The sequence below is a fragment of the Protopterus annectens genome, chromosome 12.part0 (assembly GCF_019279795.1).
Source record: "Protopterus annectens isolate FY-2018-M chromosome 12.part0, PAN1.0, whole genome shotgun sequence".
NCBI classification, from domain to species: Eukaryota; Metazoa; Chordata; order Ceratodontiformes; family Protopteridae; genus Protopterus; species Protopterus annectens.
The window spans coordinates 1520012631-1520029448 of NC_056746.1; the positions used below are offsets into that span (position 1 = coordinate 1520012631).

General features: G+C 40.9%; 1 protein-coding gene across 1 annotated transcript in view; it reads left to right on the plus strand.

The window, feature by feature from the left end:
* UBE2O (ubiquitin conjugating enzyme E2 O) overlaps window positions 1-16544 on the plus strand; it is a 1895179-nt gene extending 1878635 nt beyond the window's left edge. The window contains exons 15-16 of the mRNA XM_044089038.1: window positions 16411-16468; window positions 16534-16544. Coding sequence (XP_043944973.1) covers window positions 16411-16468; window positions 16534-16544 — 69 coding nt within the window. The remainder of the gene's footprint in view (window positions 1-16410; window positions 16469-16533) is intronic.
* The last annotated feature ends 274 nt before the right edge of the window (window positions 16545-16818 follow it).

The following is a 16818-nucleotide window of genomic DNA, read 5'->3' on the forward strand; positions in this document are numbered from 1 at the left end:
TCATTGCTCTGTCTGTCAGAGACATTGGGGCCAGACCTGGGGTGAATTTTCGATTTTGCTTCCATTGGTCAGAGTTAAGCTTAAATAGAGTTAGGGATGGACTGTGCTCCACATGGATGGGGAAACTGTTCCAGAGCATGGGGATCCTCCGAGACTCTTATCTGTCTTGCCAACCTATCTTATTTATGTCACAAGCAAAATTTAAATCCTTGGATCTAATGGTCCTGATGCTGTTAGTTTTGCAGATATGAAAAAAATTAATCAGAGCTGAATACGAGGATGCCTTGTGTGCCAAGCATAGATTGCCTCTCAATAACATGTAGGAGACGAGTATAGAGGGCTTTAATGTGATAGGACATTTAGTTCATAATCTAGATTCCCCAGCTATGATTATAGAATAATTATACGAAACATAGTAAAACTTGTAGTAATAACCAGCAGAGGTTAAAATAAATAAATATATATATAAATATATATATATATATATATATATATATAGAGAGAGAGATATATATAGATATATATATATAGATATATATATATATATATATATATGTGTGTGTGTGTGTGTGTGTGTATATAAAATATATATTTTTATTATTTTTTTTAAGCAGCTGCTTAATACCATGTACTATAGGGGACTCGCACATCTAGTGAAGTAGCATTTTCCAGAGGTTGGGTCCTTGATAAAATCAGTGCAAGAAGACTACAGCAGCAGCTCTAGAAGTGCAAACAGCCAATGAGTGGCCAAGCACAGGGAATAATACAGCTTGCACAAGGCAAAGGAAGGAAGTCTTTAACATGTTATGGGGGGGAGGCAAGGCTGATGTTGTGTTACACTAAATAAACCAACGCTGGAACTTTAAAAGTGATCTGCAAATGAATTGGTGGCCAGTATAGATCATAAAGGACTGACATAATATTTTGGTAAAAAAGTAACCCAGTATGTAGAGCTTTAACTAGTTCAATAGATGGTTACAAAAATTCAGCTGTTGATACCTATGCAGCAATTATGGGGTCTTTTCTTAATGCATTTGGAAAGCATTACAAGCAAGATGCAAGATCCAGATCCATATTTTCCTTTGGACCTGCTATTGTCATGGGTATGTTCTTAGGAAAGCTCCTCTTGAGCCAAGTAAAACTATATTTTTGAGAGTTTCTGCTTCTTTCTCCATTATCTTTAGTCATTTACCTACCCACTTCTTTCTCATACTTTAACATTTTTCCTGTCCTACTTTTTCCGTACACTTTGGTGTATTCTAGACTGTCATCGTTGATAGTTTTCCCTTTTCCTGCACATCTCGGTGTTACACCTCTCAACCTGGAAGCATCAAAAATCTGGACAAAGGCCCATGAAAAGTAGGTACAACTGGCCAAAAATCTGGACACTGATTAACCTAAAATCTGCATGCATAATTATGTAATCCTGCCCACCCCCCATGGAATTGTGGGATACCAAAATTCAAATTGAAGAACAGTGTGGATATAAAAGTGTAAAAAAACAAGAAAACTGCAGTTCCACAGCTGATAAAAGATGAAATTCCAGATCCAGTGTAGTCAAAAAGTTTAATGAAAAAGATGAGCGCTTTCACAATTCAAACAATTGCTTCTTCAGATCACAAAAAGACCAAAAAAACGCAGGTTGAAATACTCCAAGAGTATTTAAACCTGTGTTTTTTGGTCTTTTTGTGATCTGAAGAAACAGTTTGAATTGTGAAAGTGCTCATCTTTTTCCTTAAATTTTTTAATTTCACTGGATCTGGAATTTCGTCTTTTATCAGACGTGGAACTGCACTTTTTCTTGTTTTTTACCTGTTGACTGTTTGGTTTTGTGCAGCTAACTGTTGTGAGGTTCATGGGTAGGTACTAGGCTATTGGCCCTAGTGCCTATATAAGCCTAGCCAAATGGTACCCTGGCTTTTGCCACCCAAGAAAATTATTTTCCTGTGCCCCTGTCAAGCAGAGCCACAGAAGTGATCCCCGGGGTGAATTTCCTATCTCCCATCCAGTCATCAAGATTTTTCTTGGGTTCTAATGAGGAGCTTTGTTTGATATAAATAGGTAGTTTGTTCCAGAGTATGGGAAGTTTCTGAGATAGGAATCTATCCCTCCAGCATGTTCTGTTTGTTGTGGTGACAAGGTTTAGGTCCCTAGAGCGTGTAGCTCAGAGGGATTGGGATTTCTTTACGTGGAGCATGTCCAACAGCTCTGGGTTTGACATAGCTTTGTATGTTAGGCAGAGATCGCCTCTGAGTAGGCGATATGCAACAGAGTAAAGCTGGAGTTTATCTTGTGAGGTACATACCAAAAGGGGCTTGTACTCTATAATGGGTCTATTGAGTGATGAGTAGAGGGGAACAATGACCTCTTTTTTTCCTGGATGAGAAACCTTTTGTGATGAGGTGTGCCACGTTGAAGGATTTCCTGACTACTGTGGAGATGTGATTATCAAAGGAGAGACTATTGTCCACCTGTGTCCCAAGGTCTCTTATCACACTTCCGGTGTTAAGTAGACTACCGCCTATGTGGTAGTTCATGGGTACAGAGCTTTTACCAAAAGGGATGACAGTGCACTTTTTGGCATTGAGCTTGAGGCCATGGCTTTGACAACAGGTATCTGTCTCAGTGAGGCCCTTTTGTAGATTGTCCACATCGTTGAGAGATTTGATTATGGCTCCTAGGTATTTATATTTTCTTGACTTGTGGATATGAATGTGCTTAAATGGAAGAAGTCTGCATTCCTCCATATTTACATTTTCAGCAGTTTAAAATCCCATATCAAGTACTAATACTCTGTAAAAGGATTGAAAAAGAAGGGGATGTGTGTTGAGTCTGTTGCTTTATGCTTTGGATACCTGTAAATTGAAGATACAAACTTGAACCTCAGTCCAGGGACTATGAAGACTGGAAATAATACTTCACTTGTGTGAGCCAGCTATGAGAGAAAGAACACAGGGAAATCTATTTCCTCTCTGAATGCCACATGGCTTTTCAGTATAGTACCACTAAAGTGAAAATGCCTTATCAAACCTGTAAATGAGCAGAACTTTGCAAACAAGACTTAAGTTCCTTTTTTATTCTAAGGACTAAAGGGTCATATACTAATGAGGGCTTTAAAGTACAATCTGAAAAGTCTGAGGTTCTTTTCTGTCACTCTGTCCCAGAGGTAGTGATGAGCACCCCAAATGTGATGTTTTTAAATATGTTCATGTTACTGCACTTGAGGCAAAGTTGAATGCACTAAGCCAGTATCTTCAACTTGTATGCATTTTGGTAATCCATCCACACATATTAGTCACAGCTGACTCATGTCTCGACCCATTAACGGTGACTGCCATCCAAGGAGTTTACTTGTTAAAGGTAGAATGGAAGTTGGTTGCCATGCCTTTCTTCCATCTCTCTCTCTCTCTCTATATATATATATATATATATATATATATATATATATATATATATATATATATTTGTCACCAGTCTACTTACAGCATGTCTTGTGTTTAAGCTGCAAAAACAAAATCCTTACTGATTATTTTAAATACATACATACTGTCTACAACTTTTATGGTATATATTTATAAACAAATATACAATGAATTAAAAATCTGAAATGCCAGTGAGAAAGGCAAAATAACTAAGCATAGCTGATTGTCTTGCAAGTATATTCTACTTCTAATTCTGTTGTGAAACCCAAGCCATTTCTCTGCAGCCACAAACATAAAACATTATTCATATAAAGAAGTATTTACTAGTCATTAATAAGAAACTTGGAAATATACCGGAATAATCTGCCTTGTGAGTAATTACATTTTAATTTTATTATTTTCTGTGGAGTAAGAGAGTTTACTGTTCAAACAAATAGCAAGTAAATACAAGAGTGAACATTAGAAAAGTTTGCACTGCGCATACAACAGTGGTAACACTATAAATATTTTTACACACCAGCAAAATTAAAAGCAATTTATCCTGCACATTTAGGCAATTACCAAAGTTGTAGAAGTGACACTGTGGCTGAATGGGAAGCATGTTTTCTGGTCTTGTGAAGGCTTGTTCAAATTTAGAAAATCCATTAAAGATACAGTGACAGGAATAACAGACAATAAATTTGAAGTAAAGAAAGAAATTTTGATTTTGGAGTATTTGACAGAACCACAAATTTCACAAGTTAAAGGGTGTTTTTTTCAATAATAACCCTAGCAGCTAAGAAGACAATTATGAAAAGATGGAAACCGCATCGGAAACCTGGTAGGGAGCACTTCATAGGGTTGGTAGCAGGGATAAGAGATGCTACAGAAATAGCCATATTAGGTAAAAAAAAATTTTATAAACAGATGGTTTCCATCCTTAATTACACAGAAGGGAAATAGTAACTGAGTTTGCAGAGAACATACAGTTTCTTAACCCTAGCTGTTATCGTTTTTATTCATCAGAGTTTATTCAACCCAACCGGTTTATTTTTATTATTCTATTTTATTTACTTAGTTCCTTTTTTCGTAAATGTTTTTTTAATTATTTTTTTAGATGATGGTGTAGATAAGATGTATATAGTTAACTGTTTTAGTTTAATCAATATTCTAGCCGCTGACTTATTGAATAACCATACATGTGGTATTTGCTACAAACATGTGCATTTATAAAGATCCAGCCATCCATCCTAAACCCCTTTTTCCATTTTTGCACATGGGTCAGGGTGTCACTTCAACAGTGACAATCATCAAGAGCCAAGGTTTACCCCTCTGGGTGGCTAGCCTTGCCACAGTAGTTCATCCATACCACACACTCACGCACATACTCACTCCTAGGGCCAATTTAGAGTGTCCAGTCCCACCTGCTGCATGTCTTTGGAATTGGGAGGAAACCAGAGCACCCGGAAGAAACTTTCACAAACGCAGGTAGGACATGCAGACTCTGCACAGAAGGCAACCTGGCCAAGAATCGAACTGGGAACCTTTTGCTGTGAGGTGACAGCGCCAACCTGTGCACCACTGTGCTGCCCAGTCCAATGCAATGCACACCATTGTGCAGTTATAAACATATGGAGAATAATATGTAAAATGGGTTTGAACAGTTTGATCCATTTGATAGCTCAGCTGAGAAATGCAGATATGTGTTGGACTTTAGCCTGCTAAATGAACAAAGTAAGACAGGAAATAAAAAAGACTAAGAGAGAAAGATTTAAATATATGTCATGCATGAGGACTGCACTACTTGTAAACACTGTGCTGATGAAATAAAAGTGGTTTGTTGGAAAAAAAAAATTACATCCCTACTGCTCAGCAGCAGTAAAGAAGAGAGTGAAAATCAGCAATGCATGATTATTGTATATCATAATCCAGCCCACTAGAAGTCTTGTGTTTTAACAAAATTCAAGTACTGTGATCCAAACTGCAGCAGCCTCTTATACACTAACTTTAGTCAGGAAAATATGTGAAGGTCCTAGTAGTTAGCCGGCTACTCATATTTCAAACATGGGTACAATGACAGCAAATCCGTCATCTGCACTTTGAAGAGGTAGTACTAAAAGTGACAAATCTACATCTAAGAGGCAGTTTATTAATCAAACCGAAAGTGCAAAGATGCCCAAGATGTAGTTTTCAGTACTCTACATCATAGCACCACGTGTGCACATCTGTTTATAAAGATATTGTTGCATTTTCTCAGAGACAGAAAGCAGTCTACCAAAGCAATCTAGTGCACTTACATAGTGTTAGCGCACCTTCCACCAAGACAAAATGGGGAGTTGCACCCACCAGCCAGACAACATAAACAGAAAAAATATGCTAGAAAATGCCAGACATCAAGTAATTGTACCAGCTATTATGAAAAAGGTATCTAGATTCCAGAATTACTAATTCAGATAATACTCTGCTATACCCTATTAAAGTATGAAAGTTTAAAATGCAGCTACAGTTCAGTTTCACTATTTCAGTAAGGTATTTATCTGACTGGCCCTTCTTTTAAAATTGTTAATATTTTTGTGATGTAGTTTAACAAATCTGATTAGCGATCAGTCTTGGCCACTGAAATATGTTTTTCGCCTATATAAGCCGATCCAAAACCATCCATCCATAACCCCTTTTTCCATTTTTTTGCACATGGGGTCAGGGTGTCACTTCCAACAGTGACAATCATCTAGAGCCAAGATTCAAACCGTCTGGTGACTAGCCTTAATACTGGTGTTCTTCCATACCATGCACGCGCACACATGCACACCTACGGCCAATTTAGAGTAACCAATCCACATAGTGGTGTCGGTTTCTGCCTTTTTTCCATCGAGAACTTCTCATCATGATAAATTACTTCTGCCTTGCTTGCTACGATTTTCTTCTACTTAGAGCTGAATGAAGCATGACAGTGTTTCTCTAGCCTAACATGCCATCATAACAGTGAGTTTATATGTAGCAAGGATATCTGTTCAGTCCACTATAGGTTCTCCTAGTTCAGTGATGGCAAAACATTTGGGTTCGGCATGTCAAAAATTCGGAAAATGCCTAACTTGACTTTCCTTGCATGTCATCCCCCCTCCCCTCAAAAAATAAATAATTAATAAAACAGCATGGCTGTCAATACATCAGAGGTAAATTTCAACAGAATCTGGGACAAATCTAGAAATAAGAGACATGGACAGTTTTAAACTACTACTAATTTGAGACACTGACAGAAAAAAAAAATGAACGTGAAGTACAGTTAGTCTATAAATCTAATTATTATCATTATTAAGTTTAAAGAGTTGCCAGTTTTAGTAGGGATTAAGAGGGACAGTTGAGAGGAATGTTAGAGCGCACACGTAGAAATGCAGACTACTTGCCCTTTGCAGAAGTGTAACCGCAAAGAGAAAACAATGTTCAGCACTGCCCTTTGCAGAGAAAGTATACTGAAGTAATCTTTGAGGTTAATAACTTCCTTTCCTCTGCAGAAGTGTTGTTGAACTGGCTTGTGGCACAGAATAATTCAATGCACTTCACACAAGCAACAAATGCAAAATCAGTTCCTTTGGTAATTCTGGTGTTGGTGAATGCTGGTGTCACCCAAAATGTTGTTGTCATACATTCCCCATCACTGTCCTAGTTGTATCTTCCTACATGTATACATTTACATGCCCCCATCAGTGCTTTAAAGCACACAGCATGTTCTCCAGTTACGTTACCTAACAGGACGCTGTAAATATTCAGAACTGCAAGTCCCCCCCCTCCCCCCCTCCCCCCCAAAAAAATACCTGCAACAATTCAGATATCAAACTCCTTTCTAGTAATGTACCTGTTGGGAGTGATGATGCAGCAGACCTGCAGTGCCAGCTTTCATAATGAATGCCTATGCTGCATTTGTGGTCAAGCTAATGCGCCTAGTGATTTAACTGTAACAAACTGCTTTTTAAATTAGTAGCAAGCAGTTTTACTTACTTTTTTTAACCTTCATAGAGAAGATGTGTGTTTTAATGGGTGCCTGGAGACCTGCTACAGTTGTGGACAAAGATTAAAACTCTATCACATTTTAAATATTAATGTTAATTTCCCTAAAACATTAAAGGGGCAACAGGTGCTACATATACAGATGCATTTTCTATATGATGTCTGGCACTGCTTACTGGTTGTAATTATTAATACTGTATCAGAAAATCCCTTATTCTTGTACAAGAGACAGTGCAATAACTTAGTGGCAACATCAGTATTGTAAGGAACTGCATGAAAACAAAATCGGTATTTAAAGGGGCCAATTGGGAATTTGTGAATTATTTTGAACCCAAAACAGTGAAATACTGAGGAATTTGGTACAGTTGAGAGGTGTAGTCAGTGTATTAACAATCATTGTTGATCGTTTTCTTCCTGCTGTTTCTTTTTCTGTTAAAAACTACTGTTTCTGAAGCTTTCTGTGTGTGTGTGTGTGTGGGGTTTGTATAAACTGGCGTGTGTGTGTGTGGGGTTTGTATAAACTGGCCTGTGGTCGCAAATTATTTACAAACTTTAGAATTTTTCTCAGTATAGCAGGTAAACCAAAAGTTGGTTTCAAAAGTTGCCAGAAATACAGGCACAAACTTTTTGCGTCAGACATGCAGTCACTATGTGTTTATTGCCTAAGCCCTGATCACCTTCAAGAAGACTGTTCTATTTGCAGTTTGTCACAGGGCACTAGTGGAAAGATGTAATTAACTTTTTTTATGAAGGGTATAATTCCATCAGCCTTCAGTGAGGCCTTATCCGGTGCTGACAAAGTTAGGAGTAAGACCATTTCTCCTCCTTTCTCCTTGTCTTCCAAGGTTATGGAAAAAACAAAAAAGAGAAGCTTATCTGTGCCTTCCACTCCACCAGCACTGTCCTTGAAAAAGTTTATAAGTCTTGGGTTCATTTAGAACCCCTAGAACAGACCGACTCCTCTACTAAAACTTCTGTCCCAAAAGGACGTGAGGAACTGAGTTTATCAGATTGGACAAAGTTTTTGGCACCTAGCACTTCGATTTTTCAACACCAAAATTTTCGGTGCAGACATCTCTAACATTATCGACTATTTCGATACCAAGTAAGCAAATTGATGAGCCATCAATTATAGATCTTCCAAAGACGCCATTTCACCTTCTGTCAACTCCTTTGCAGGAAGGCTACTTTGGCCCTTTCTGTAAAGGCCAAAATCGCCCTCCTCCCATTTGATCTGTTCCACTAAGAGCTTAACTGAAGGTGATGTAGAGAAGCTGGTGAATAAGATACTGTGGGCGAGAGCATAGTCCGATACCTCTTCAGCCCCAGCCCCCTCTCTTTGGGAGCAGATTATTCCTCCAGGATTTCCTCCTCTGACTTTTCCTGAAGCATCAGAGTTCACTCCTCTAAGTCATTCAGTGCCGACCGCATTTGTTCCAGAGAATCCCTATCTTCAGGACCGGTTGTTGCTTGGAGGTCTTCGATCATATCAGATTTGGAGGCCTCATGGTGCCCAGTCTGTCCTGCATCTCCAGGAGGTATGAGTTGACACCTATTTTTTCGGAACTGTGTCTGCACCTTGGGGCTTTGGCACAGATCAGCTCAGCTCCTTCTTCGGTCTCAGAGGCTGTCACTTCAGAGTAGGGAGTGACCACGGTTCTGAGACAGTTTTTCTCAGTTTTGGGCTCCCTTCCCTCTTTTGGAGCGTTTCAGCTTTCGAGACCATGGAGAGAACACTGACTGCCGCAATCATTCGGCCCCTTCAACTTTGGAGCCAGTGTCCCTTTCTTCCTCTCACCCAGATATTCAACCTGTACTCCCACTGAGTCAGCAAGTGCCAATACCATAGGAGTCTCAGATAGCAGTTCTCTCCTTTTCTGATACCCCTGCAGATCACCCCACTGAAGAGGTCCATAAGAAAAAGTGCAAGAGGAAACACTTGGATTCCCAAGAGGAATCTATCACCAAAGACACCAACTTCAGTGAAGGTGAGAGATCCCCAAAGTCACCCCCTGATGTCTTCTTTGGAGACATCCTGGAAATATTGAAACAGAGCGGTGACTGGAAATCCCAAAATCTCTCTTCAGAGGAGTCCATGTAACTGCAGGCATTTGGCACTTGACCGTCTACCTCTTGGGTGTCTCCACCCGCTGTTGAGCCCATTCAGTTGATCTGTCAGCGGGTGTGGAAGGCCCCTGACACTATTGAATGAATTCCCAGGAGACCTGACAAATTTCTGTCCACCCCTAAAGACAAACCATTCTGGGCCATAGTATTAGCTGTTAATGCTATGGCCATGGTGGCAACTACAAAGAAGGAACTGAATGAAGAGCGTTCCTCTAGTCCTCCACCCAACAGTGTGTCTTGGACAATGGATAGGTTTGGGAAGTGCGTCTGTGTTTCATCAACCTTTGCCTTAAGATCCTTGAATTTCTTGGCACACTTCACCAGACCTCAGAGGCATCTGGTCAAGGAGATTATCAGATACCCTTGCAGGAACCATTTCTGAGGATGTCCAAGAAAAGGTGACTTCCCAGTTGGTTATACTAGAGTCTGTCTGATTTGTGCATGAGGCTTATCACTTGTGCAGCCAAAAGGACCACCAGAGCAGTGGGTTCAGGCGTGGCCATTAGGAGACATGCCTGGATGCAGGTATGAGACTTTGCAGAGCCATTTAGGTCTTAATTTGTCAATGCACACTTTGACGGATTGTCCTTGTTTGGCTCTCAAGTTAGAGAAATTTTATCCCAGGTGTGAGAAGGATGGAATGACCCTTTCTGTGGTAGGCATACGTTTTTCCACTCCTCTACAACCTTTCTCTAGAAATCAGAGAAGCAGTGGAAAAATGTGGTTCAAAAAGTCCCAAGGGCCTTTTTAGGACATGCATGGAGGTAGTTCACTCAGGGGCAGAGGAGGAACTTTAATGGAAGATGCACGTATGTAGCAGTGGTGGCCCACAAAAATAAGGGTTTCAGAGATTCTTTCTGTGGTAAATGCTACCAACGCTCCTGGAAGGAGGCCCGATTGTCTTCCTTTGTAGGCAGATGGCGGACACTTATCCCTGCACCAAAATGCCAGCCTACAAATAACTTCGGGCACTTGGATGCAGAGGATTATATCCAGAGGCTATACAATTCCCTTTTCCCTTCCTCTTGCCATGTACAAGAAAATTTCCGATATTCCACACAGTCAAAGCACAGTCAGAGGGAACGGTGTAGCGTCCACTGCCAGGTTGGCACCCTCTCCCCCTTCCGTGTTGGGAGTCTGTCACATCCAGGGCACATGGAGGACCACACTACTAGGCTGGGTGCCCCCTCCACACCTCGGGGAGGCGCAGGAGCGCCTGCACCTTCTGCTGTGTGGAAAGGACCCCCCCCTGCCATCAGGGGGCGAGCGGGATGGAAGCCACCCTGCCTCTCGCTCCCCCTCTTCCTCCCCCCAAGAGTCGTGGCTTGGTTCCTCCAGCCTCCGCAGGGGTGGCTGGAGAGAGAAAGAGACAGCTTCAGGGAGGTGGAGCGAGGAGAGGCGGTCCCCGGGGATGGTGCCATCCAAGGACACTTCTGCTAATGATCCTTCCACAGGTTCACCTCCGAAGCCTTGTTAAGACTTTTATTTCCTCTAGGTAGTCAAGTTTGATAGTCTTCTCAGTGCACCTCTTGGCCATGACAGACTACAACAGGGCCAGTCAGAGAACCTCACTAAACCATTCAACTGGAGAAGTGGCAGGTGGTGTGTACAAAGGCAAGGGTTTAATGCAAGTTTATGACCTGCACTTGCTGAGAATTCCTCATTCGTGGGGAATAATTAGTCTTCGGATCCCATCATGAATGGGGTTCACTGGATTACCCAGACCTGTCTGCCAAAGGTAGACATGCTGATCCATTCTGTGTAGCACGGACATTTAAGGGCATCACATACTTGTTATTACTCAGTCTTGTGTGGCTGAAAGCCACTTTCCCATCTAAGAATTTGGAGACGACCGCACGGGGTAGCATAAATAGTTAGTATGGCGGAGTCTCATTCATTCATAGGAATTAACCAGACAAATCGCTCCACCAGGTATGAACGGCCATGGCCCCCCACCCATGGAATCGAGAAGGAGCTAGCAATCTGTCAGTCCTTTCCGTGTTTTGGCCGGGTGAGGTTTCCCGTGTTGAGTCAAATTAAGCTGCAAGCTCCACTCCTGGTGGTGCCCTTCCATCAATTCCTTAAGTTTCAGCTTTGCAACCATACTCCTCTCAGAACCCAAATACTTTGGTTTCCGGGAAAGCTCCCTGGTAGGTCATGGGGAATAATGCCACGGGATGGCTAATCAGCATAGTTTATGGTTGGAACTACTACAGTATCTGTGATAGTTTACAAACCTCCGCCTTTTGTTCTTGGTTAATGAAAACATTCTTGGGAAATGGTTTTGCATTCGTTTGTCTTGTGCCGGTTCAAGAATTTCACCTCTAGTGGCACAATACAAATGCCCCCAGCTGTCCCTCTTAATCATGGCCCCAGTTCTGAAAAACCAACAAAATAGAACCGGAATCCTATTCCATTATTCCTAGCTGAAGTATTCAGGCAACAGGCCTGCTTTGAACACAGTTTTTTTCAAAGTAAACTCTTCGGACCCCCAAGACACTCTGTTAAGAGCATCGAGGGAGTGCTGAGAGGTAGGGGTGGTTAAGGCAGTAGCTCACCTCGCGGCAGACCACCAGCCCAATCCCAAGATACAACTATGAGCTTTTTAACTGCAGCAACTTTAATATATGCTATTGGAGCTGGAATTACCATGGCTGCTGGCATCAGGCTTACCCTCCAATAGATCCTCATTAAAGGATTTAAAGTGTACTCATTCCAATTACAGGGCCTCTAGTCTTAGAGCAATACAAACCTGTTATTGCTCGATCTGATGTGGCTGAAAGCCACTTGGCCCTTTAAGAAGTTGGAGACGACTGCACAAGGCCGCATAACTAGTTAGCATGGTGAAGTCTCATTTGTTATAGGAATTAACCAGATATCTAGAAATACAAAAACTGATGGGAAAAAGTCATCCAAGGAGTTCAACCAGACCAGAGAAAGTCCAGAATTTATTCAAGATTCTTTTTAGTGCCAAAAAACACAGGAGACTGAAGACCAATTCTGGATCCAAGTGTATTGAACGAATCAGTTTGTCAAACCAAATTTCAGATGATCACGGTACAGTCCATTCTTGGAAAAAGACGACTGGATGTAGATATTCAGGATACATATTACCATATAAAGATGGACAAACAATCCAGAAGATTCCTCCACTTCCGTTTGGGAGCCAGTCACTTTCAATTCAGACTTCAGCCTTTTGTTCTCACCACAGCCTGCATGGTGTTCACTAAGCATATGGTAGTTGTAGAAGGTCACTTGAGACTGCAGGGATTCCAAGTGTTTCCGTACATAGACTATTGGCTCATTACTGCTCCAACCAGGCATTAGTTGATAGAAGCAAGAGACCATGTACTTCATGTTTGCTCTTTTCTGGGAATGACTATAAGTGACGACAAATCAAAACTGACCCCAGCTCAGAATTTAGAGTTCATAGAATCGCTTCTAAATACTCAACTTCCATAGCTTCCATGTGAGATTACAGAAAATCAGAGTACAGGTACAGAAGATAATCAGCAACAGGAAAGTAACTTCCCTTCTAGCCATTCAAGCATTGGGCTCCATGGCTGCAACTACAGCTATAGTTCCCTTAGCAAGATACCACAAGAGGATGCTATAATGGTTGCTATCGTCTCAGTGGTCAGTGTTGCACCAACCCATGTTGGACCTGATTTTGATCACCAGTCTTTGCAGAAATTAGTTAGATTGGTGGATGCATTCATAAGACATTCTCCTAGTCCATCCTTTCTTCCATCACAGCCACCGAGCCATAGTGACCACGGATGCTCAGATTGGGCGGGGGCATTATCTGGGCAAGACTGTCATTGGTTTAGTACATCAACAAACCGGGGTGAACCAAATCCTACCCCATTTGTTGAGAAGCTCTCAGAGGGTGACACTGGGTGATCTCTTTTAATTGCTTTCTGATAGCAGTGCACATTCCATGGAGTTCCAATGTGATAGCAGACAAACTAAGCAGGTGTATTCTCCTACCTTGTGAGTGGTGTCTCGGTCTTTTTGCGATCCGTTTGCCTCTCCACTAAATGACATGTGCAGCAAGTACATTGCCCTGATCCCCCCTCCGGGGGAGTCACCGGGAGATGCTGTTCTCCACACTTGGCTCTCCGTACTGTGTATGCCTTTCCCCCAGTTCCTCTAATTCCAGAATTCCTACAGAAAGCAATCAGGTTAAAGAGCAAAATAATCCTCATTGCACCTTATTGGCTTCAAAAAATATGCTTCCCCTTTCTTTGGCCTTATCTGATTCAACTACCTTGGATTACGGACCCAGTTCCAGACCTATCTCATCCACAGGGGTTGAGCCATCCGAACATTGTGAACCTCAAGCTTGACAGCTTGTTTTCATCAGTTCCATTAATAGCCAAGCATCCCTCACTCTCTTCCCTGGTACGTCATATACTCTATACTAGTAAATACAGGAGGTTTACCCATATGGGCTCATGATTATAATATTGACCCTTTTTCAGCACCCAACAATAAAATCCTAAAATTTTTAACTTCACATTTTGAAACGCGTGCTTCCCAGTCTACTATAAAAATTCAGTTAGCTGCTATTTCTCATTTCCATAATGGGTGTAAAGAATCCTCTTTGGCTTCTCATAAGCTTTGCAAGGCCTTCTTAAAAGGAATTTTCTTGCTAAAACCCCCTTACAAAGATCACACTTCACCTTGGAATCTCAGTTTAGTGCTACAAGCCATCATTCAACCTCCTTTTTAAACTTCAGCTAAATGCAATCAAAACGTTTTATCCTGGAAAACAATATTTTTAGTGAAAATACCTACAGCCAGAAGGATTTCTGAAGTACAAGCTTTATCATGTAAACCCCCTTACCTGATTTTCCATAAAGATAAGAGTTTCCCTGAGAACCCATACTTCCTTCTTGCCTAAGGTGGTGTCAGAGACCAGTATCCGTCAGACTATTAATTTACCAGTATTTTTCCCAGTTTTACTAACAAAGGTGAATACTGCTTACATTTATTAACTGTTCACAGACGATTACATTTCTGTCTACACAGAAGCAAGAATTTCAGAAAATCCGGCCAACTATTTGTACCATTTTCATCTACGAGACTTGGCCAACCAGTCAGCAAAGTGATGCTAGTCAGATGGCTCAAAGAATGTATTTCTTTTATCTACAATAAAAAGAAAATGAAGTTGCCTAGACCTTTAAAGGCACATTCTACCAGAACTGCAGCTACTTCAGCAGTTTTCAATCTAGAGCTTCTGTGGATGATATCTGCACAGCAGTAACTTGGGCTTCCCCCTCATACCTTTATTACTCATTACAAATTGGATCTGGTCTCCAAGGGGAAGTGTGTCATTTGTTTCCATGGTGCTCAGGAATATCCTTCCTTGAGTCCACCCAAGGTTAAAGGTAGCTGGGAACTCTGTTCCATATGTCGAGGATAAAATGAAAATTGACAACATCAGATAAAGAACTTATGTACTCACCATAATGTTCCATCTGTGTTTTCCATTTTCATTTATCCTCGACTCCCCTCCCACCTTTCCCTGGCCCTTGAAGTTTGTTGTATGGTCCCTAATATGGTCTCTCTGAAGGCTTTTGGGGTTTATTCTTTCTGTCTGTCTTTCAGTAAACTCTGTCTGAGGTAACTAGGACAGGAGCATTGCGAGTAAGTGTTAAGCTCAAGAGTTTTTGGCTGTAATAATGGCTGAGTCTTTTCCAAGATTCAGAACCGAACTCCTATGTCAAGGATTAATGAAAATGGGCAGCACAGATTGGAATGTTATGGTGAGTACATAACTTCTTTTTCACTGTCTTATCAGGACCCAAAGTAGAATTCAAGGTAGGTTCACCAAAGCCTCCTTTTATGTAAATGCACATCATCACTTAGACTAGTAAAGGTGATCTACTGGATCTTGGGTCTGATCATGTCAGGATAGACAGGAATTGCCCTTGATGGTCTTTTGTCAAACCACAAATACTTGGATATACAAAGGATATTCAGTATAATCTAAAGACTGTAGATGTCAGTGTGCTTGGCTGAAATTCTCCACAGCCACTGCATATTTCTTGCAGACTTATAAAGGATGAAACTATTTTCATTGATGTCTTAGTTGTAAGGAACTCAACACCCAGTTCACATCCTTTAGAGGAAAAGATAGGCAGGTTGCACAGCCTGTTGACCACCTGGGAGAGCATGTCTAGCTGATTTGATTCAGTTGAGAATACTCTAGTCACTAAAATTGAATTTTTGAAGAAGGATCACAGCTTGAGAAAGCAGTATAATGTTTTTGGTTAGTAAATCTCCGTTTGTGCTTGAACCTTTGCTCCAGTCTTTTAAACTCCAGGTGCTTGGCCTCAAACCAGTACTCATAAGATCTCAGGTGGATGGGGCATACATTAAGGTAGTGAAGCAAGTCTATATGGCTTTTACTGCCATATTGTAGGCTGCAGGGAACTCTTCGGTCACTGTTACAGGGCACCTAAAGGAGCTGGTAGAGGGCAAAAGTAAACGGAGCAGCAGTTGCAGCATTTAAATTCCTGCATTTCACAAGTTCAAGATGTTCTTCAACTAGAGTAAATGAACTATGTGATAAGAAAGGTATGTAATTTAGGCAGTGACTTTGCCATTTGTGCTTGTCTTTATGCTACATTGTGGAAATTCATGATCCTGGCAGTAGCTTTTTTTACTGAGAAAGATGGTAGTGGGCATTTAAACTCCAAGGAGAAGTAGAATTGCATGACACAAAGTAGGAGCTTAATACTATTATTTCTCCATTTATGATGCCATTTTTATTACAGGCCGAATTATTTACATTATTAATTCAGGCTGTAAGTTTTTAAAGTAAATACAGACCATGTGTCTTTTGCTAAACTTGTTACTGTTTTTGTAGGGAACAGAGAGATGGACCAGTAAATCAAGCCTGCTTCAAGTGCTTATTTCAATACAAGGTAAGTGTAATCCTGTTCCTGAGCTTTGCTGTATTTTGTGCCTTTTATAATTATTGTTTTCCCAGTTACGGAGTAACGGAATGTCATCAAAATTATTAAAATTTACAACTGTGTATGGTGTAGAATTTCCATTTCTGACTGGAGATAAATGAACGATGCTGTTGGTGTTAGGTGTGGCCTTGTTCAGTATGGTTGTGTTGTATATGTTACAAAATCATTTGATTGGTTCAGACATGACACCATGACAGGTGCACTGTCATAGACAGAGGAGACTTTTTTTCCAAGATGTGCTGTGGCTTTGTGGGTGGGCAGATAGCACCTGTTGGGCTGTTATGCTGTTTTATAAGGTG